Source organism: Ylistrum balloti, unplaced genomic scaffold (genome assembly GCF_031769215.1).
Source record: "Ylistrum balloti isolate Yb309-2 unplaced genomic scaffold, AGI_CSIRO_Ybal_v1 Utg371268, whole genome shotgun sequence".
In the NCBI taxonomy this organism is placed as follows: domain Eukaryota; kingdom Metazoa; phylum Mollusca; class Bivalvia; order Pectinida; family Pectinidae; genus Ylistrum; species Ylistrum balloti.
This window is the reverse complement of record NW_026782683.1, coordinates 656,327-680,304: the sequence shown is the minus strand read 5'-3', so window position 1 is coordinate 680,304 and position 23,978 is coordinate 656,327. Positions and strand designations below refer to the sequence as shown.

The window sequence follows — 23,978 nt, the reverse complement described above, 5'->3', positions numbered from 1 at the left end:
TGTATTTGTGGGCCCTGTATCAAAACTGTATTTGTGGGCCCTGTATCAAAACTGTATTTGTGGGCCCTGTACCAAAACTGTATTTGTGGGCCCTGTATCAAAACTGTATTTGTGGGCCCTGTATCAAAACTGTATTTGTGGGCCCAGTATCAAAACTGTATTTGTGGGCCCAGTATCAAAACTGTATTTGTGGGCCCTATATCAAAAGTGTATTTGTGGACCCAGTATCAAACTGTATTTGTGGGCCCTGTATCAAAACTGTATTTGTGGGCCCTGTATCAAAACTGTATTTGTGGGCCCAGTATCAAAACTGTATTTGTGGGCCCTGTATCAAAACTGTATTTGTGGGCCCTGTATCAAAACTGTATTTGTGGGCCCTGTATCAAAACTGTATTTGTGGGCCCTGTATCAAAACTGTATTTGTGGGCCCTGTATCAAAACTGTGTTTGTGGGCCCTGTATCAAAACTGTGTTTGTGGGCCCTGTATCAAAACTGTGTTTGTGGGTCCTGTGTCAAAACTGTATTTGTGGGCCCAGTATCAAAACTGTATTTGTGGGCCCTGTATCAAAACTGTATTTGTGGGCCCTGTATCAAAACTGTATTTGTGGGTCCTGTATCAAAACTATTTGTGGGCCCTGTATCAAAACTGTATTTGTGGGCCCTGTATCAAAACTGTATTTGTGGGCCCTGTATCAAAACTGTATTTGTGGTCCCAGTATCAAAACTGTATTTGTGGGCCCTGTATCAAAACTGTATTTGTGGGCCCTGTATCAAAACTGTATTTGTGGGCCCTGTATCAAAACTGTATTTGTGGGCCCTGTATCAAAACTGTATTTGTGGGCCCTGTATCACAACTGTATTTGTGGGCCCTGTATCAAAACTGTATTTGTGGGCCCTGTATCAAAACTGTATTTGTGGGCCCTGTATCAAAACTGTATTTGTGGGCCCTGTATCAAAACTGTATTTGTGGGCCCTGTATCAAAACTGTATTTGTGGGCCCTGTATCAAAACTGTATTTGTGGGCCCTGTATCAAAACTGTATTTGTGGGCCCTGTATCAAAACTGTATTTGTGGGCCCTGTATCAAAACTGTATTTGTGGGCCCTGTATCAAAACTGTATTTGTGGGCCCTGTATCAAAACTGTATTTGTGGGCCCTGTATCAAAACTGTATTTGTGGGCCCTGTATCAAAACTGTATTTGTGGGCCCTGTATCAAAACTGTATTTGTGGGCCCTGTATCAAAACTGTATTTGTGGGCCCTGTATCAAAACTGTATTTGTGGGCCCTGTATCAAAACTGTATTTGTGGGCCCTGTATCAAAACTGTATTTGTGGGCCCAGTATCAAAACTGTATTTGTGGGCCCTGTATCTTTGCATCTTTCATTGTTACTAAAGCTTTATGATCTTACAGGTAAAATATTTTTTTCTTTTTCTTAAATGTGAAATTAACCTAAACTATCTGCCTATCTCAACTATCTATTGTTAACTTGTGATGACAGAATGATTCAAATCTATCAAAAGATTGGACTTGGTCTGTATGTTGTGTTTATAATCATAAGTCAACATTTTGAGTTCTTTTTGATTATCAGAGAATTCACATAATCTTCTAATTAATTGACTTCAGTTTTTGTTGATTTTATGTGCTTAATCCGTGAACTGATCATGATGTGTTCAAGAATAATCTGTGGAAAAAGGAAGACTATTGTACATTATTTTTGTGTATGACTGGATTTCTATAAAATTCTATTTCTATAAATTCATGAAATTGAGCATCGACTAAAAAAGTATGATAAAATTGAAAACATGAAATTTGCGCCTCAGGAAAATATATATATATATATATACAAAAGTATCATGTTTTTCTTTTGCAAATTTGTTTTTAAACTGTGTTTTTGTCAAACTTGAAATGAAATGAAAACACTTTAGATGATTTGTTTTCATTGAAGGATACTACTGCAACAGATCGATGTCACAAGTTCCATGTCCCCCGGGCTATTACTGCCCCGAGGGTTCTGCCACACCACTGCCTTGCCCCCAGGGCCATTACTGTGAAAAACTAGATGACTGTAATATGACAGATGCAGGTCAGTACAACAAGTTTCATGTCTGCTTTGTAGATTAGTGTCACTTTCTTAAGAAGGCTGATTAAAGGTACACAGATTAAATATAGTGTATGTTGTAGTATAGATTCTGAAAGATTACTGTTAAACTGCGTTTCTGCGTAACTTGAGAGGAGGATGAGTAAATGTTTTCATTTTATATGTGTCTTGTCATAAAAATGCTTGAAAATATTTAGAAAAAATAATAGTTGGTGTGCAAGTGTATGATTTGTTTAAATTTGAATGTACATATAACTTTAAGGTACGGGCAGTGTGAATGATGTGTTGGATAATGAGAGCCCTCCTTTGTTAGTGGGCAGTGTGAATGATGTGTTTGGATAATGAGAGCCCTCCGTGTTAGTGGGCAGTGTGAATGATGTGTTTGGATAATGAGAGCCCTGCTATGTGAGTAGGCAGTGTGAATGATGTGTTTGGATAATGAGAGCCCTCCGTGTTAGTGGGCAGTGTGAATGATGTGTTTGGATAATGAGAGCCCTCCTATGTGAGTAGGCAGTGTGAATGATGTGTTTGGATAATGAGAGCCCTCCTGTGTTAGTGGGCAGTGTGAATGATGTGTTTGGATAATGAGAGCCCTCCTGTGTTAGTGGGCAGTGTGAATGATGTGTTTGGATAATGAGAGCCCTCCTGTGTTAGTGGGCAGTGTGAATAATGTGTATGGATAAGGAGAGCCCTCCTATGTGAGTGGGCAGTGTGAATGATGTGTTTGGATAATGAGAGCCCTGCTATGTGAGTAGGCAGTGTGAATGATCTGTTTGGATAATGAGAGCCCTCCTGTGTTAGTGGGCAGTGTGAATGATGTGTTTGGATAATGAGAGCCCTCCTGTGTTAGTGGGCAGTGTGAATGATGTGTTTGGATAATGAGAGCCCTCCTATGTGAGTGGGCAGTGTGGATGATGTGTTTGGATAATGAGAGCCCTCCTGTGTTAGTGGGCAGTGTGGATGATGTGTTTGGATAATGAGAGCCCTCCTATGTTAGTGGGCAGTGTGGATGATGTGTTTGGATAATGAGAGCCCTCCTGTGTTAGTGGGCAGTGTGAATGATGTGTTTGGATAATGAGAGCCCTGCTATGTGAGTGGGCAGTGTGAATGATGTGTTTGGATAATGAGAGCCCTCCTGTGTTAGTGGGCAGTGTGAATGATGTGTTTGGATAATGAGAGCCCTCCTGTGTTAGTGGGCAGTGTGAATGATGTGTTTGGATAAGGAGAGCCCTCCTGTGTTAGTGGGCAGTGTGGATGATGTGTTTGGATAATGAGAGCCCTCCGTGTTAGTGGGCAGTGTGAATGATGTGTTTGGATAATGAGAGCCCTCCTATGTGAGTGGGCAGTGTGAATGATGTGTTTGGATAATGAGAGCCCTCCTATGTGAGTGGGCAGTGTGAATGATGTGTTTGGATAATGAGAGCCCTCCTATGTGAGTGGGCAGTGTGAATGATGTGTTTGGATAATGAGAGCCCTCCTATGTGAGTGGGCAGTGTGAATGATGTGTTTGGATAATGAGAGCCCTCCTGTGTTAGTGGGCAGTGTGAATGATGTGTTTGGATAATGAGAGCCCTCCGTGTTAGTGGGCAGTGTGGATGATGTGTTTGGATAATGAGAGCCCTCCTGTGTTAGTGGGCAGTGTGGATGATGTGTTTGGATAATGAGAGCCCTCCTATGTGAGTGGGCAGTGTGAATGATGTGTTTGGATAATGAGAGCCCTGTGTGATGTGTGTTTGGAGTGGGCAGTGTGAATGATGTGTTTGGATAATGAGAGCCCTCCTATGTGAGTGGGCAGTGTGAATGATGTGTTTGGATAATGAGAGCCCTCCTATGTGAGTGGGCAGTGTGAATGATGTGTTTGGATAATGAGAGCCCTCCTGTGTTAGTGGGCAGTGTGAATGATGTGTTTGGATAATGAGAGCCCTCCTGTGTTAGTGGGCAGTGTGAATGATGTGTTTGGATAATGAGAGCCCTCCTGTGTTAGTGGGCAGTGTGAATGATGTGTTTGGATAATGAGAGCCCTCCTATGTGAGTAGGCAGTGTGAATGATGTGTTTGGATAATGAGAGCCCTCCTGTGTTAGTGGGCAGTGTGAATGATGTGTTTGGATAAGGAGAGCCCTCCTATGTGAGTGGGCAGTGTGAATGATGTGTTTGGATAATGAGAGCCCTCCTGTGTTAGTGGGCAGTGTGAATGATGTGTTTGGATAATGAGAGCCCTCCTATGTGAGTGGGCAGTGTGAATGATGTGTTTGGATAATGAGAGCCCTCCTGTGTTAGTGGGCAGTGTGAATGATGTGTTTGGATAATGAGAGCCCTCCGTGTTAGTGGGCAGTGGGGATGATGTGTTTGGATAATGAGAGCCCTCCTATGTGAGTGGGCAGTGTGAATGATGTGTTTGGATAATGAGAGCCCTCCTGTGTTAGTGGGCAGTGTGAATGATGTGTTTGGATAATGAGAGCCCTCCTATGTGAGTGGGCAGTGTGAATGATGTGTTTGGATAATGAGAGCCCTCCTGTGTTAGTGGGCAGTGTGAATGATGTGTTTGGATAATGAGAGCCCTCCTGTGTTAGTGGGCAGTGTGAATGATGTGTTTGGATAATGAGAGCCCTCCTATGTGAGTGGGCAGTGTGAATGATGTGTTTGGATAATGAGAGCCCTCCTATGTGAGTAGGCAGTGTGAATGATGTGTTTGGATAATGAGAGCCCTCCTGTGTGAATGATGTGTTTGGATAATGAGAGCCCTCCTATGTGTGGGCAGTGTGTTTGCAGTGTGTTTGGATAATGAGAGCCCTCCTATGTGAGTGGGCAGTGTGAATGATGTGTTTGGATAATGAGAGCCCTCCTGTGTTAGTGGGCAGTGTGAATGATGTGTTTGGATAATGAGAGCCCTCCTGTGTGAGTGGGCAGTGTGAATGATGTGTTTGGATAATGAGAGCCCTCCTGTGTTAGTGGGCAGTGTGAATGATGTGTTTGGATAATGAGAGCCCTCCTGTGTTAGTGGGCAGTGTGAATGATGTGTTTGGATAATGAGAGCCCTCCTGTGTTGTGAATGATGTGTTTGCATGTGTGTTTGGATAATGAGAGCCCTCCTGTGTTATGATGAGAGAGCCCTCCTGTGTTAGTGGGCAGTGTGAATGATGTGTTTGGATAATGAGAGCCCTCCTATGTGAGTGGGCAGTGTGAATGATGTGTTTGGATAATGAGAGCCCTCCTATGTGAGTGGGCAGTGTGAATGATGTGTTTGGATAATGAGAGCCCTCCTATGTGAGTGGGCAGTGTGAATGATGTGTTTGGATAATGAGAGCCCTCCTGTGTTAGTGGGCAGTGTGAATGATGTGTTTGGATAATGAGAGCCCTCCTGTGTTATTGGGCAGTGTGAATGATGTGTTTGGATAATGAGAGCCCTCCTGTGTTAGTGGGCAGTGTGGATGATGTGTTTGGATAATGAGAGCCCTCCTATGTGAGTGGGCAGTGTGAATGATGTGTTTGGATAATGAGAGCCCTCCTATGTGAGTGGGCAGTGTGAATGATGTGTTTGGATAATGAGAGCCCTCCTGTGTTAGTGGGCAGTGTGAATGATGTGTTTGGATAATGAGAGCCCTCCTGTGTTGTGATGTGAGAGGGGCAGTGTGAATGATGTGATTGGATAATGAGAGCCCTCCTATGTGTTTGGGCAGTGTGCATGATGTGCTTGGATAATGAGAGCCCTCCTATGTGAGTGTGGCAGTGTGAATGATGTGTTTGGATAATGAGAGCCCTCCTGTGTTAGTGGGCAGTGTGAATGATGTGTTTGGATAATGAGAGCCCTCCTATGTGAGTGGGCAGTGTGAATGATGTGTTTGGATAATGAGAGCCCTCCTATGTGAGTGGGCAGTGTGAATGATGTGTTTGGATAATGAGAGCCCTCCTATGTGAGTGGGCAGTGTGAATGATGTGTTTGGATAATGAGAGCCCTCCTATGTGAGTAGAGTGTGAATGATGTGTTTGGATAATGAGAGCCCTCCTGTGTTAGTGGGCAGTGTGGATGTGTTTGGATAATGAGAGCCCTCAGTGTGTGTGTTGGATAATGAGAGCCCTCCTGTGTTAGTGGGCAGTGTGAATGATGTGTTTGGATAATGAGAGCCCTCCTGTGTTAGTGGGCAGTGTGAATGATGTGTTTGGATAATGAGAGCCCTCCTATGTGAGTGGGCAGTGTGAATGATGTGTTTGGATAATGAGAGCCCTCCTGTGTTAGTGGGCAGTGTGAATGATGTGTTTGGATAATGAGAGCCCTCCTGTGTTAGTGGGCAGTGTGATTGATGTGTTTGGATAATGAGACCCCTCCTTTGTTAGTGGGCAGTGTGAATGAGTGTTTGGCAGTGCAGTGGCATGTTTGGATGATGTGTTTGGATAATGAGAGCCCTCCTGTGTTAGTGGGCAGTGTGAATGTTGTGTGTGGATAATGAGAGCCCTCCTGTGTTAGTGGGCAGTGTGAATGATGTGTTTGGATAATGAGAGCCCTCCTGTGTTAGTGGGCAGTGTGAATGATGTGTTTGGATAATGAGAGCCCTCCTGTGTTAGTGGGCAGTGTGAATGATGTGTTTGGATAATGAGAGCCCTCCTGTGTTAGTGGGCAGTGTGAATGATGTGTTTGGATAATGAGAGCCCTCCTATGTGAGTGGGCAGTGTGAATGATGTGTTTGGATAATGAGAGCCCTCCTGTGGGCAGTGTGAATGATGTGTTTGGATAATGAGAGCAGTGTGTGAATGATGTGTTTGGATAATGAGAGCCCTCCTGTGTTAGTGGGCAGGGTGAATGTGTTTGGATAATGAGAGCCCTCCTATGTGAGTGGATGATGTGTTTGGATAATGAGAGCCCTCCTATGTGAGTAGGCAGTGTGAATGATGTGTTTGGATAATGAGAGCCCTCCTGTGTTAGTGGGCAGTGTGAATGATGTGTTTGGATAATGAGAGCCCTCCTGTGTTAGTGGGCAGTGTGAATGATGTGTTTGGATAATGAGAGCCCTCCTGTGTTAGTGGGCAGTGTGAATGATGTGTTTGGATAATGAGAGCCCTCCTGTGTTAGTGGGCAGTGTGAATGATGTGTTTGGATAATGAGAGCCCTTGTAACACGATGACTAAACACAGTGTTTACTTGGGTTGACCGAAACTTTTATTTCATCGTATAGTGGTTTTCCATAGTTAGTACTTCGCGTTAGTATCCATTACAAAAGATAGTTCCTAATCAACATACAGCATCATGTCGTGGCACCAAAACTAAACACCTGTGTAAGGCAGACAACAACGAAAAACCTGCCCGTCCATATCAAAGAGTTCCATACAAATGTCCATGGGCCAACTTGGCCAGGACCCACTCCATCGCGGAGCAGGTCCCATACAGGACTCTGCCCGTCTGCACGTCCGACTCCCAACTCTCTCTAGCTACTCGATCCCAGACTCGACTGCACTTCTGCTGGCTATTATCTTTGTATAAATAATACCCAAATACTTAATTTAAGCCTAGTCTCAATTGGACAACAATAACCCAGCCCCCGGAGCATCTAATGAAGAAGGCACCTGCGACTAAGAGTACCCGTTATCAACTTCCCATCTTTGATCTACCTTATACATTGTTTCTTATCTTGTTTACTTACAAATGTGTTCGCCAGCGCGAGGCATACAAGAAAGCATCTACCTGTCCTGATCAATCATAATGGCGATATTCTGCCACGGTGCTTCACCACTTGTGTACACACCCCGCCCGTTATCAGGCGTGCATCACTATCTATCACTCACGGGATTAACTGACTTTTGACCTGATGTACTTTAAACTAAGATGCTGCTCTCTACGATACACACCATTCTAAAATTACCATTAAACCCATTTTTTTACTCATTTTGTTACACCCTGCTATGTGAGTAGACAGTGTGAATGATGTGTTTGGATAATGAGAGCCCTGCTATGTGAGTAGGCAGTGTGGATGATGTGATAATGATATTGGAATAATAATGTGCTCCCTTGATCACTTCAATCCATGTGACACAACAGTAGGATTATAATAATACTATAGAGGTACTATTTATTACCACGGTTTTCTCAGATGATTTATAAACATAATGCTGTTAAACTTCCAGGTGCCATAGAACCAATCAAATGTCCGTTAGGTTACAAAGAAAAAGATGGAGCTCCGCGTGAAACATTCCTCGATACTTGTGAAGCGTGCCCACCTGGAACATTCGGTGCTGATGCTAACCGTGCTGTTTGTGCTGATTGCCGTGCGGGTGTCGTGTGCCTGGCGTTGGCTATCACAGATCAACCAGGCGATAACTCCAGTGCTTACTATGGAGTCAATGCTACTAATTCCTTCCCTTGTCCAGCAGGTAAAGTTCAACATGTCAGATCAAAGATGGCTTCCTGTTAGGCATTCTGTTGTTTGTCATCAGTTTCCAGAGTCTAGATGTTGATTCCCAATATCCTGCTGTTTCTGCTGTAAACCACATATACTTCACATAGGATTTATTTTCATGTCAATTTACCGAATTGAGTCAATTACAATTTCAAATCACTCACGATTATTTGTACGAAAACAGAAAAGCTTGATGGCATCCTTCTTTAAATGGTTAAAAAGTCTTGTCCTTGTTCCTAGATCACCATTTGCAAAATCATGTATTCACGAATATGTCTGCAATGTAAGGTATTTGTGAAATCTGAGAAATATACAGTATATGTCCTTTTATCTTGAATCAGTTCTCACAACAAAGAGTACATTTCTTTCATATGATTAATGAGGGTTTTTCACCAAATGGTGAAAAGACCTATTGTTATGCTTCTTATTGTTATTAATATCATTTTTGTCTTTTCGAAAATTGTGGAGTCCAAAATTTTTAATCAGAAAGACATGGACTTATAGTCTGTTTAGTACTTTGTATGTACGTATCTGAAGATGCATGTGTAACATTTTTATGTAGGTCATAAATCCAATATGGCTGCCATGATGTCACATGTTTAAAACTTTAAGACCATTTATGGTACAGAGTTTGTACAATTATATTTTTTGTAGATAATTTCCTTATCTAACTATTTTACATTTTAATACTAAATTACAGGTTACTATTGCCCACAAGGAAGTGCGGAGGCTACGCCTTGTCCAGCAGGTCGATACAACACAGCCCAGTATGGAGGGAGTGTTGATGACTGTTCCCAGTGTCCAGTTGACCATTTTAACCACCTTACAGGACAAAAGGCCTGTTACCATTGTGGAAGTGAAGCCAGTCAGTCGCTCACAGGACAGGCGACATGTGCCTGTAAAGGGTCTGGCCGAGACTTTCAAGTAAATACGGATATTTTTTTTTACTTTTTAGTTCTTTATTAAGATTTTTTTTTGCGTTATGGAAGAAGAATATTTTTGTATCGGCACTTTCCTCTTGGTCAGACATCTGATACATGGTGAATGTTTATTGCTTTCTCTATCCTCATCCCCCTACAAACTCTTCACCAATAATAAATTGAGAGAAACAGTAATTTTAAGCAGGTGAAGTACTAAGTTTATATCTAACAATAGGCCCATCATCTAAAAAAAATAGTTACCTGGTATCAGTTACCTGGCATCAGTTACCAGGTATCAGTTACCAGGTATGGACTTTTGAAGATGTCAACACGGTGTTTATCAACCTGGGAGAAAAATATTGATCACGAAAAACACTAATTGCAAGCTGGTAATTTAAAAATACCAGTTATAACCAACAACAAACCCATCATCTGAAAAGTAGTAATCAATTATGAATCTTTGAGATGAGGTGATTATAGTGCTTAATCAACCAAGTAGAAAAATTTTGACCACAAAAAAATAAAATCAAACTGGTGAAATACCATTTATATCCAGAGATAGGCCTACGCCTCGTCGCTTCCTGACCCATATATCTGTTCATTATCAGCTAAAGCTTAATTGTCATGTATCAGTAATAAGCCCACCCCTGATGATCATGTACTACATTATGTTAATGTATGTTTCATCATGTAGTTTGATATACTCAGTTATATGACTTTTTTGTCTCCCTGTCAGGAGAGTGATCAGAATGTAGTTTGATAAACTGAATTATATGACTTCTATTTTTTTATCTCCCTGTCAGGAGAGTGATCGGAAATGTGTTTGTGCAGCTGGGTTCCTTGAGTCCGGATCAACATCTTCGTCTGCTGATTGTTATAAACAGGTGTACGACTTATGTCTGTCCCAAACCACACGAGCTCAGGATGGCAGATGTCTAACTACTGCGCAGTGGGAGGCCCACTGTAGGGATGATGTTAGTACAAGTTTTAATTATCAGAAATTTAGTTGCTCTACATCAAACATTTTGACAAGATCTCCTTATAGTGTGATTTGGTCTACATCTATTGTAAATTTTCATCGTGGTTTTTTCACCAATTTCTCTCATAGTTGTATTAATCACTTTGACCTGTTTTCCTGAACTGCAGTTTGGTCGGAGATCTCTACTAATTTTTAAACTTTAATAGCATGACATGTTATTTTCTGAGCGGTATTTAGATTTTAATCATTTGTGAATGAATTATTGCCATTTATTTGTTTTTTGCGTTCAAATCTTGTCAGTATTTCTATTCCCTTTGGTTTTTTTTTTTATCCAATTTCTTTCAAAATTCATAGTCCTTAAAACCATAACATGAAATTGTGCTGACATGAGCAGCTTTTTATTTTAATATCCATAAAGAGTTATGGCCCTTTTTTTGCTCTTTAACCTTGTCCAGAAGATGCTTCTCTTAAATTTTTATAACAACTCTTTGAAACTAGGTTTTATCTTATTTATTGAAAATTATGATACAGTTTCCCCCTTTCCCCACACAAAAGTTAGAGAGGGGAGGGGGATGTATGCTGGAATCAGGTTGTTTGTCCAACTTTCTGTCTGTCCGTCCATAGACCCAACAATGTACTTGCAAGTTTTCCTAAATTAATGAAGTGTTTCAATAAAGCTTGCCAGCAGTAATCCTTATACATTTTAGATGTATGTAATCTACATCAGGTTGAGTTACCTCCCCTTTTCAGAAAGTTATTAGTATTGCCGCCAGGAGGACAGTTCTAGCTGTATTCATTTTGATACAATAAATCCTGAATATTTCTTCGGCCTAAGACTGACGTATATATTGTTCCGCCACACAGTACTCTTGTTTCTCTAATGTTTATGTCTGTTTTTATACTTCTTTACATTCCTTTAAACCTTCCACAGTTTGAAAAAAAAATTTTTTTAGTCTAACATTTTCTGTAAGACATGTAGTTTACTGAAGTGTAATAAGAAGTATTTGTGGGGAATTTAACTTCACTATAATATGAAATATAGTTTATAGTGAATCATCAGAACTTTTATGTCTTTTTACAAACATTCCAGTCAATAGATATTCACAAGCTTCTGATCATGTATCTCGGATCTTCTGCCGAGATTATGTAGACCAACACACTGACTGAATGATCAAATAAGTCAATCCCTGTAAATAAAAACCACCATGAAAGAGTAATCCTGCGAAGTCAAGAAACTGTACAATATACTGCTGAAATAACTTTCAGAATTTGCTAAACATTTACTGTTTATGCTGATTTTCCTGGTAGTTTTGGTATAAATATTGCTTGTTGTGGAATTCTTTAGAGGTGATTTGTATATATATTTACTTTTGTATCATTTTAAGGTATGTCCTCCGAACGAATATGTAAGTTATGACCGTCTGCTGGGAGTCTGCCAGTGTGCGATGGATGACCTTGACGAGGTCTGTGATTTACAGTGTCGTCTTGCCCAACGTAATGCCATTATGTTGGTTTGTGCAGCAGAGCCCCTCAGTGTACATGTCGTTGTTCGTGATTCCAGTAACAATATCATGGTGAGTTGTAATCACAACAAACGATTTCTAACATACAGGTCAGAGTCGTTCTAAAGATATGCTTACACTTCCAGAACACCTGGTCTTATTCTAATTTTATATTTTCATGATTTTTGTGTAAATCTTTCTTTTGTTAATATTTTGTTTCATCACATTTTAGTTTGAATTAAGATTCTGTTTATGCTGTTTTCTGTGTTGTTTTTCTAAATATGGAGTACAGTCACTGATTGATCAGGTGGAGTACAGTCACTGACTGACCAGGTGGAGTACAGTCACTGACTGATCAGGTGGAGTACAGTCACTGATTGATCAGGTGGAGTACAGTCACTGACTGATCAGGTGGAGTACAGTCACTGACTGACCAGGTGGAGTACAGTCACTGATTGATCAGGTGGAGTACAGTCAGTGACTGACCAGGTGGAGTACAGTCACTGACTGACCAGGTGGAGTACAGTCACTGATTGATCAGGTGGAGTACAGTTAATGATTGATCAGGTGGAGTACAGTCACTGACTGACCAGGTGGAGTACAGTCACTGACTGACCAGGTGGAGTACAGTCACTGACTGACCAGGTGGAGTACAGTCACTGACTGACCAGGTGGAGTACAGTCACTGACTGATCAGGTGGAGTACAGTCACTGACTGATCAGGTGGAGTACAGTCACTGATTGATCAGGTGGAGTACAGTCACTGACTGACCAGGTGGAGTACAGTCACTGACTGACCAGGTGGAGTACAGTCACTGATTGATCAGGTGGAGTACAGTCACTGACTGACCAGGTGGAGTACAGTCACTGACTGATCAGGTGGAGTACAGTCACTGACTGACCAGGTGGAGTACAGTCACTGATTGATCAGGTGGAGTACAGTTAATGATTGACCAGGTAGAGTACAGTCACTGATTGATCAGGTGGAGTACAGTCACTGATTGATCAGGTGGAGTACAGTCACTGATTGATCAGGTGGAGTACAGTCACTGATTGACCAGGTGGAGTACAGTCTTCTGAAACATTAAAAAATGAAATTATTATATGTTGATTAGGTCCAAATCTCTCATGTTTCTTTTTTTTTCCAGACTGAAATTGGTGTCCAATTTCTGACAAGGATCATCAACTCACGGAATGCCATTTCTACTGATCAATGTTCTTCCAGGGATAATAGTGAAATACAAATCAATATTTGTCAGATGAATTCAAGAGGATTTCTGGGAGTATACAATCCCGACCGCCCCGAACTGATCCAGTTATTGCAAGACAATGAAAAGGGCAACAACACTGGCAATATAACTGTGGATAGCGCCAATTATGGGCGTCGCCGACTGCTTGCTACTTCCAATGTTGCTGGGTCACAGTTCTCTGGCATTGAGAACCCTGTTACATGTCTTGCTAGTGGAGAAATCATGCTCTTCAGTGTGACCAATACATACTACCCCGTGTATGATAAGTAAGCAAACATAACAATTAGCATAGACACTGTCTGTCTGTCTCTCTGTCTGTCTCTCTCTCTCTCTCTCTCTATGTCTGTTCTCTCTATGTATATATCTATTTGTCTGTCTGTCTCTGTCCGTCCGTCCATCTGTCTGTCTTATTTGCAAGGAAAAATTACTGTATCGAGACTATGGTTGGTTTTTTTTGTTGACATTTCACTTACATTTAAATCTATGGTAGAAAAAGCTGAAGTCGACATTCAAATCTATGGTAGGGAAAGCTGAAGTCGACATTTAAATCTATGGTAGAAAAAGCTGAAGTCGACATTTAAATCTATGGTAGAAAAAGCTGAAGTCGACATTTAAATCTATGGTAGGGAAAGCTGAAGTCGACATTTAAATCTATGGTAGGGAAAGCTGAAGTCGACATTTAAATCTATGGTAGGGAAAGCTCTCTCTCTCTCTCTCTCTCTCTCTCTCTCTCTCTCTCTCTCTCTCTCTGAAGTCGACATTTAAATCTATGGTAGAAAAAGCTGAAGTCGACATTTAAATCTATGGTAGGGAAAGCTGAAGTCGACATTTAAATCTATGGTAGGGAAAGCTGAAGTCGACATTTAAATCTATGGTAGAAAAACCTGAAGTCGACATTCAAATCTATGGTAGGGAAAGCTGAAGTCGACATTTAAATCTATGGTAGAAAAAGCTGAAGTCGACATTTAAATCTATGGTAGGGAAAGCTGAAGTCGACATTTAAATCTATGGTAGAAAAACCTGAAGTCGACATTCAAATCTATGGTAGTTAAAGCTGAAGTCGACATTTAAATCTATGGTAGAAAAAGCTGAAGTCGACATTTAAATCTATGGTAGGGAATGCTGAAGTCGACATTTAAATCTATGGTAGGGAAAGCTGAAGTCGACATTTAAATCTATGGTAGGGAATGCTGAAGTCGACATTTAAATCTATGGTAGGGAAAGCTGAAGTCGACATTTAAATCTATGGTAGGGAATGCTGAAGTCGACATTTAAATCTATGGTAGGGAAAGCTGAAGTCGACATTTAAATCTATGGTAGAAAAACCTGAAGTCGACATTCAAATCTATGGTAGGGAAAGCTGAAGTCGACATTTAAATCTATGGTAGAAAAACCTGAAGTCGACATTTAAATCTATGGTAGGGAAAGCTGAAGTCGACATTTAAATCTATGGTAGAAAAAGCTGAAGTCGACATTCAAATCTATGGTAGGGAATGCTGAAGTCGACATTGAAATCTATGGTAGAAAAAGCTGAAGTCAACATTTAAATCTATGGTAGAAAAAGCTGAAGTCGACATTTAAATCTATGGTAGGGAATGCTGAAGTCGACATTTAAATCTATGGTAGGGAATGCTGAAGTCGACATTTAAATCTATGGTAGGGAAAGCTGAAGTTGAACTTCAACCAAGCTTGTTATATAGCTAGATCGCAAAGCTGACACTTGACACCTGAAAATATCATTTACAAAATATCTTCAAGATTTTACAATCCAGTAATTTTCGTAGATTAAGAAATACTGAGAAGTTTGACTTCGAAGGTTTGCATTTAATCCCGTTTCTCATTACACACAAATGCTATTCCAACCCAGCCTTGTGTAAAGTTACATTGTGGTAAGGCATCTGAACACAACAAATACAACTTGTTTTATTTTTTTTTGTGTATTTTCAGAACAATAACTTCAGATTTTCAGAAGTAACTCCAAAATCATATTGAAACATGTATTGTTAAAGATCAGACAAAGGTTTTTTTTTTCACAATAAAGAATTAAAAAAATTTTCATGGGCAACATCTCTTTGGTATTTACATATTATCAATGAAAATTAATGTAATAATTTGTATTTGGAGGGGGGGATGGGGCGAGACATATATTATAGTATATTTTGTATATACAGTCATCAGTTTTTGACATCAACAATCAAGTCATTTATAACCAGACACGCATGCATGCATGCACGTATGCTCACACACACATGCACGCACACACACACAGAATCAATATTGATGTCAACATTCTGACAAGTGACATTTTTGGAAGGAATTTTTTTTTTTTACATTTTATTAAATTTTGCAAAGACAACAAACCAGTATTACAACAATTGCTCATTTGAGCTGGTTTTTCAAGGTCATTGTTACTATTTATAGTAATTTGTTAGTCAACACTTTATATGAAAGGAAAAGCATGTAAGTCTGACAAACTTAGTACTGTAAGTCAGAATGTTTGTTGTTACAGAAACAACCTGTTTAACACTAATGGTGCGTTTGACTACAGAGTGACAAACTTAGTACTGTAAGTCAGGATGTTTGTTGTTACAGAAACAACCTGTTTAACACTAATGGTGCGTTTGACTACGGGGGATTCCGTACCATGGTTGAAGCTGCTGCAGTTGCTGCTACCACTTCTACATTGTTTTCCTACCAATTCAACGACCCCGGTGTTTACGTTTTCTCCCTCAGCACCGACTCCAATAAGAAAATGGTGAGATTCATACTGTATACTTAAAGGTCATCTTGTCACCTTTTGTTTAAATAACATTGGATATTTTTTTAAAAAATGAGATTGAGTAAAACTCTTAATTAGTAATAAAATCTGTATAGAATTTATGATGCTTTTAATGGTAAAGTGCCAACATACAATTTCTAACTGAACGTCAGGGCTTATTACAGAAGATAATGAAAATATTTGGTTTTAAATTGTACACTAAACATCAATAGATGTAGATGACTGAGTTACCAGCCAAAGGCTTATTAACTGATAAATACAGCAAAAATTATGTGACTAAATGCAAACAAAATTATTTCAGTATCTCAACCTGTCCTACCAGTGAAGTTGAACATGTTTCTATATTCAGTATGTTCGAGTGATGCAGACAAGTGCCCAGTGCTCACAAACTGGTCCATTCTTCCCAGCAACGTCCGCCAATATCATAGCGAATGGTATCGCTACAGCATCTGACATCCTACAGGCCCCCGACTGGCAGATCATCTTCATCATCTTTGGGGTAGCGCTTCTGGCAATGGTCATCATGATGATAGCATTGGTCAGTATCTTAATGTTTCTAGCTGACCACTGGCCAGTATTTTGATGTTAAAAGCTGATCATTGGTCAGTATCATAGTGTTTCTAGCTAACCATTGGTAAATTCACCACCATCCCTAACTGTTTTATTATTACATGATTCATATATTGCTAAAGTTATTTTCAATTTTTTTTTTTCATTTTTTTTCACTGTCGTTGGTAAAAGATTAAAATTGTTTCAAAACAGAGGAAAATAAAGGAAGATTTTTTACACCTTTTTCATGACAAAATACCTTTTTAAAAGATATGCTTACAACAGACATAAAATATGTGGAAACTGACTCTTTAAATTTCATGTTTCTAGTTGCTGTTCAGGAAATACGGCTGGTCAAAGGCTTCCTACTTATTCCCGTTCTACCGTAAAGTAACCAAGAAGTATAACTTTGATGACTACGCCAGTAAGGGATCAACAGTACATCCTGTTCGTAAATACCATCGTAATATGCGTGCCATCACTAACGGTAATGAACCACCTGACAACGATGCCTTGGCTATTCTGGACGGTCAGTATTTGTCGGAATTATTCATGTGATGATATAACAGTTTGGAATGAACTATGAGTGTGTCTTCATGTTTGATTGTTTGTTTCATATTTTGACTAGTTATTAGCTCAAATTTTCATAAATGATGGTCTCCGCCCCTGGGGCGGCAGTGATGGGGCCTTATGGGAGAAATAAGGGAACAATTCTTTAAAATCCTTTTCCTCCTGTAGGACTTATTGGATTTTGACCAAATTTGGTCTGGAGCTTTCTTAGGTGAAGGGATATTAATTTTGGTCTCTGCCTCCTGGGGCAGGAGTGAGGCTCAATAGGGGAAATAGAGCAAATTCATTAATACTACTCTTTCTGTGGAAATGATTTGATTTTGCCCAAATGATTTGATTTTGCCAAAATTTGGTCTGAAGTATTTTTGGATCAAGGAGATCAATACTTTATAAGCTGAAGGTCTTGGCAACTTGGGGTGGGATGGGCATGGCCAAACATCAGAAATGGAGGAAATCAACTTGTCCTGTAGAAATTATCTGAATTTTCCCATATTTGATGTGAAGCATTCTTGGGTAAAGGGGAATCAATTTTGTCAAATCTGTGGATCTTTGCCCCCTGGAAAGGGAGAGGCAGGACCCAATAGGGGAAAGAGATCAACAATTCTTTAACATTCTACTCCTTCTGTAAGCCTGATTCAGCTTTGTCCAAATCTGGTCTGAAGCTTTCCTGGGTGAAGGGATATCAGTTTTGTATAAATAGTGGGTCCTTTAAATTGGATGATGCAATTTCAGCCAAACAAAGCCAAGTATGCAATGTGGAGAAATTCTATGAAAAAATAGAAAACATCTGAAATTTACTTAAAATAAGTTTGACATATTGATGTAAACAGTTTCAGATATTCTGGAAATGATAGATATCTTATTTAGCTGGCACTAAAGCCCCAAATAAGAAAAAAACTGCAATTAGTACAATCATATTTAAATGCTATGCTTTCAACAAGATGCTAAAATAACATTACCACTAAAACATGTGCATACAGAGTATTTAGAATATTTCATGAAATCCATTTATTTTCATTACTGGTATTCAAATCACCCTTCATCTGTAGTCCTTCATCTGTTTGTTAGTAATTTAATCGCTATTTCTTGATAAAATGAATTTTCCTCAAATTTTATTTGAAGGTTTTCCTTGGTCCCTAGTTATGCCCTTTTGATTTTGGGACTGATCAGAAAAACCAAAATGGCTGATAGTCGGCCATCTTGGATTTTGATTATGAAAGTTTGTTATCACTATTGCACAAGAAGTACCCCAGATGGATCTTTCTCAGATTTCATTTTGGTTCCTTGTTGTGTTCTATTGATTTTTGGACTGACTCAAAAAACCAAAAAATGGCGGACAGGCGACCATCTTGGATTTGGCAGTTAAAGATTCTTATGGCTATTTGTTAAGGAATTTTAAACTTTCAAACAATTAAGAGCAAAAACAGATGAAAGAAGAGAAAAGAAGGGAAACGATTCAACATTTATAGAAAAAATAAAATCAAACAATGGTGGGTGCTAAGATCCCTCTGTAATCTCCTGTTTGTTTTTTTATAATCTTTTATACAGTCTCTTCTCTTTTTATATATAACAGCAACCAATATTGATGTAAAGGATGATGACTTCTGGGATTACGACCGACAAATTGACCTGGAGGCCTTCAACACAAGAACTTTGTATGACACACTTTCCAAACAGTCTCGTGGAGTCACAACAACAATCAGTAAACACAAGGACGAGGCAAGTTACGAATAAATGATTAGTAAACACAAGTCACAAATAAATGATTAGTAAACACAAGTCACAAATAAATGATTAGTAAACACAAGTCACAAATAAATGATTAGTAAACACAAGGACGAGGCAAGTTACAAATAAAGAATAAATGACAAGGCAAAATCTCCATCAATTCATTTTTTATTGAATATTGGTAAATGTAAGGATGAAGTAAATCAAAATATCAAAATCAGAGAACAAGGTGAGTCCAAATTTAAATGAATTGGTAAATACAAGGACAATTTGAGTCCAAATTTAAATGAATTGGTAAATACAAGTACAATTTAAGTCCAAATTTAAGTGAATTGGTAAATACAAGGACAATTTGAGTCCAAATTTAAATGAATTGGTAAATACAAGTACAATTTAAGTCCAAATTTAAATGAATTGGTAAATACAAAGACAATTTAAGTCCAAATTTAAGTGAATTGGTAAATACAAGGACAATTTGAGTCCAAATTTAAATGAATTGGTAAATACAAGTACAATTTGAGTCCAAATTTAAATGAATTGGTAAATACAAGGACAATTTGAGTCCAAATTTCAAAAAAATAAGTAAACCTCGAACAACTCCAGTAAAATGATAGAAATTAGTCATCACAAGATGGAGACAAGTCAGTATTTTTACATTCAGTAAATGCAATGAAAAAGGCAAATTGAAAGTTAACACACAGGCAACTCAGCAATACATCTATCAGAATCTAGATGAATAGTGATCAGTACTGGACAAACAGAATTTATTACCACTGATATTTAATTCCAGATGAAACAAATGTATGGTAGAATGGCCAATCAGAATGAGTCTCTCAAGGGATTATGGGCTGCCAAGATGAATTTGAAAGGCAAAGCAGCATTGGCTACAGACGAGGACTTGGCATCTTATGATAACAAGTTACACATGCTCGAGATTGAACTTGAGAGACGGAAGGATGTAGGTCAGAAGTTTGAACTCATCCTGCGAAGACAGAATGTTCTAATGGAGGAGGATGAAAAGGCCCGGGAGAATCACCAGGTACATTTATAGACAAAAAACATGATGTCTAAGCTGATGTTTTGCCACATACAGAGGTTTTTAGTGTATCACTCTCATTTTTCTCCTGCAAGTTTTTCTCAGAGAAAGATTTACAGGTATTGTTTCTCTCATATAGTGATTCAGAAAATATTTAACAGTATTTTGTCAACACCAGCCTGTTTTAGAAGCTCTGCAACTGTTTTGATTATAATTACAGGTGACATTCCAGGCCAGTCTGAGAGAAAGTGCACGTACACTGAAGGAGTATGCTGTCCAGCTCCAACAGAGAGCAGCCAACGATGGGGAACTGAACCACGAAGCCCAGCGAACCATGAACACAAGGATTGAAATGCTTCTCCATAAGATGTCGGATGAAAATAGAGAAGAATGTAAGAGGACAAGCGCCTGGGGTGTACTTGGTCAGGGCACAGGAGGACAGCTGCTGAAACCTGGAAAGAACTCTCCTATGAGGAGGGAGGAATTGATAGGTAAGTCTTATATTTACCTCCATAGTCTGAAGAGCTCTGTTATATGTAGAAAGATCAACTCCATGGAGGAAAATTAAAAAAAAAAACTGTTTTAACCCCATTTCCTTACATTCTGCATCTGAAATCCCAATAGCAATCATACAAATGTACAGAAAGCAATGATGTTTGACATGTAGGGACAATTTTAATCTTATCTCTTAAAGACAAGATTACAAACAGCTACCTCAGATGATTGTGTAAATTGTTTTTCAACTTGAAAATATAATTTTGAATGATATAAAAAATACATAAATTAATGTAAATATAGTGAAATATATTCAAACAAGCCTTTCTTGGATCTTGAGTTATCTCTGTTTTGACCAGTGAGTCCCACGAAACCCTATCCTTACTTATTATGACAAATTCTGTAAGTTGAATTTTTCTCCACATTGGACCTATGATTTGGTCCCAGGATTATGTGGTTAGGAGAGAGTTCACTGTGATAAGCATTATATATAGGATTATTGTTATGATGATTGCTGTATATTGTATCAGGTTCAGACATGAGTGTCAGAGCAGCAGACCTCATCTCCATTGATAAAACCACAGGATTGCTCAGACCCAAACCCGGGGCAAAGATGGTCCTTGGGGACAGCAGCATTGTTGAAGTGCCCAATGATTATTTCGTCCATCCACAGACAGGGCATGTGCTGCCCATACAAGGAAATGTGGCCTTTGACCCTGTGACCTCTAGGCTAGTGTTTGTTGTTGATGCAGCCACAGGTAAGAAATGTTTAACATTTACATTATCTCTCTAGATGTAAGATTTAATCAAACTATTATGTGAAATTAAAATAATAAGAGAGAGAAATCAACACTGTCTATATAATGAATCTTAAAAACGATTACAGATAACAGAGGAAGAATTTTGTTATTTCTTGAAAAAGATAATGTTTAAATTCATTGAATTGTCAATAGAACCCTGATCAATGCTGAAATATTTTTGTGTAAAGCTGCTGTTAAAATCAACAAGGAACATTTTCAAAAGTGGTTCTGAGCTGTGTATTACTAATCATCATGAAGTGTTTATAGGTTTATATAAGATGATGAAGCAAACCTGAACATTTTTCACTTCCTGATGTTTTTCCCTTAAAACAAGTGTAACTAACTGATCTTGTTATCCTGTTTTGTGTTTCTCAGGTGAAGCTGCTAGATCCGAGGAGCCCTTCATTCCTTACGTACCTTACCCAATCAGCCGTAAATCTGGTCAGGCTGTCGCCACACCTCTCAAACCTATGGAACACAAGAGTGACCTCAAATATGGATCACCCATGTTTGACGCTGTAACCGGTCTACATGTGCCCATCATGGCTATGACTATACATCCACAGACTGGAGCTGTTTTACCTATAGGCAGTACACACATTGACCCGGTCACCGGTATGCCGATCCCGATGGAGGTAGGCTCTCTTATGGTGGATGCTAATTCTGGACAACCAGTACCTATCCTCGCTGTCTCCTTGGACACTGAGTCAGGTAAGAGTGATCTCCCCTTTATCTTAATGGTACAAAACATGAATATTCCAATTCCTTACAAATGCTGACAATTTCATGGAAATTTCGCATTGACAGGACATCAAAAGCAAATAACTGAAGTGCTGAAAGATTATCAATTATGTACATCCCATCTTTCATTCAAATTTTTTCTGCCAGCGAAAATGTAGAAAAGTATTAATAAAGGGGAATAATTGTTTTTAATTATGACAGGAGTTGTAGTTCCTGTTGGAGGCACCAAACCAGGCGATCGTGATGGATATCCCATTATTCCTGGGGATTCATTTGTTGAATCCCTCAGTGGCAAGTTGGTACGAATCCATGGAGGTTATCTCAAGGACACAGCAGTGCTGCCATCTGGAGGAGGTTATCAAGCACTGCTTGACTCAAGTGTGCTTGCCTGTGAGGCTCGAGCTAGTGATGCTGTAAAACAATACAAGGATGCTCTGATGGGTATGTGTAATGTAAAGTATGTGTAATGTAAAGTATGTTTAATGTAAAGTATGTGTAATGTAAAGTATGTTTTATGTAAAGTATGTGTAATGTAAAGTATGTTTAATGTAAAGTATGTCTAATGTAAAGTATGTGTAATGTAAAGTATGTTTAATGTAAAGTATGTTTAATGTAAAGTATGTGTAATGTAAAGTTTGTGTAATGTAAAGTATGTGTAATGTAAAGTTTGTGTAATGTAAAGCATGTTTTATGTAAAGTTTGTGTAATGTAAAGCATGTTTTATGTAAAGTTTGTGTAATGTAAAGTATGTGTAATGTAAAGTTTGTGTAATGTAAAGCATGTGTAATGTAAAGTTTGTGTAATGTATAGCATGTTTTATGTAAAGTTTGTGTAATGTTCAGTGTGTTTAATATAAGTATGCTTAGAGTAAAACCAGTGATATTCAAACAAGATACTGTTAAGTTAGTAATATTTGTGAGAATTTTATTTTATTATTTCAAAGATAGCATGAAATGAAGTGCCGAGCCAACATATAGTAGAGAATCAAAATATAAAGACACGTATGTTTTATGTCTTTGTACATAGATAGACATGTACAGACACAAAAGTTAATTCTCGTTAAATGGCTTAAACTGAGACGACTGCAAATTATCATGCAAATTCACCATCATATGCTTGGGAGCAGAGACATTCATGTCCTACAGACATTTGTATAAACATGTACATACAAAACTACTCCGATCTTGAAATTTTCTAAAGTCTAGAGAATACGTATGATTATGTTGTTACCATGGACAGATGAAATTAATTTTTTTCTGTTTTGTCTTCAGCGGCCAATGGTCCCAATGTTAACCTTCGCCATGAAGAGTCCATGCTGGACGCAGCCCTTAAAGAACTGGAAAAGGCTCGGGCAAGGTCAAGGGCACACCTACTTCGTAGCCAGCATGATATACAGAGACGTCTCGATCGCGCCTCCATTCTGGCCGCCACTGGTGGATGTCCAGGTATAGATATCTTGGCATTATGAAGGAAAGGTTGTTTATGTGTTTTGCTTTTAAAGAAGGTGTGGTTTTAGAAATAGAGTTATAGATATCTGAGTGCTAATAACATCTGGATTTGTTATTCTGTCCAGGGCAGATTAAAGATGAAGTCATTTCCAGGGACATTAAGATTTAATAAATTTGACTCTCTATTCTCTAAATTCCAGGAATGTATGAATTTTCGAAGACTGGACAGTTACTTCCTATCCTGGTTGGAACAATGATGCAGGATCCTGCTGGTTCTGGACAGGAAGTGCCGATTTTGGGGGCGGAGAAAGAGAAGAAGACAAGTAATATCGTCCCTGTAGGGGGCACCATGGAGGATCCAGAAGGAGGAGGTACAAACAGATGTGGTTGTCAGTTAATGTTAGCTGTATAGATCTTTACCATATTAGTGGCCCTTCATGAGTCAGTCACAGATAACAGAAATTTTTCTTGATTCAAAATAGGCTTTTAGTGGTTAAGGTGTCTTTGTCAAAGGTCACGGTAATCAAGGTCTGGGTCATCAAGGTCAGGGTCATCAAGGTCATTCGTAATGTCTTCTTACGGCAAATATTAAAATTATGAAGCAGTATTGTCCAAAATTTTTTTGTGACACAGGTCAAAATTTCATGTTTTAGAATTTAAAATTCTACATTGGAAAATCTTGTAATAACATTATC

General features: G+C 39.0%; 1 protein-coding gene across 1 annotated transcript in view; it reads left to right on the top strand.

The window, feature by feature from the left end:
- Positions 1-23,978, top strand: part of LOC132561707 (uncharacterized) — a 161,663-nt gene that overhangs the window by 121,868 nt on the left and 15,817 nt on the right. Inside the window, exons 102-118 of the mRNA XM_060226406.1 lie at positions 1,947-2,084; positions 8,215-8,460; positions 9,187-9,410; positions 10,210-10,380; positions 11,771-11,959; positions 13,036-13,403; positions 15,730-15,892; positions 16,266-16,454; positions 16,796-16,994; positions 18,609-18,754; positions 19,554-19,802; positions 20,020-20,290; positions 20,825-21,052; positions 21,470-21,805; positions 22,037-22,276; positions 23,107-23,280; positions 23,484-23,654. Of these exons, the coding sequence (XP_060082389.1) occupies positions 1,947-2,084; positions 8,215-8,460; positions 9,187-9,410; positions 10,210-10,380; positions 11,771-11,959; positions 13,036-13,403; positions 15,730-15,892; positions 16,266-16,454; positions 16,796-16,994; positions 18,609-18,754; positions 19,554-19,802; positions 20,020-20,290; positions 20,825-21,052; positions 21,470-21,805; positions 22,037-22,276; positions 23,107-23,280; positions 23,484-23,654 (3,702 nt within the window). The remainder of the gene's footprint in view (positions 1-1,946; positions 2,085-8,214; positions 8,461-9,186; positions 9,411-10,209; positions 10,381-11,770; positions 11,960-13,035; positions 13,404-15,729; positions 15,893-16,265; positions 16,455-16,795; positions 16,995-18,608; positions 18,755-19,553; positions 19,803-20,019; positions 20,291-20,824; positions 21,053-21,469; positions 21,806-22,036; positions 22,277-23,106; positions 23,281-23,483; positions 23,655-23,978) is intronic.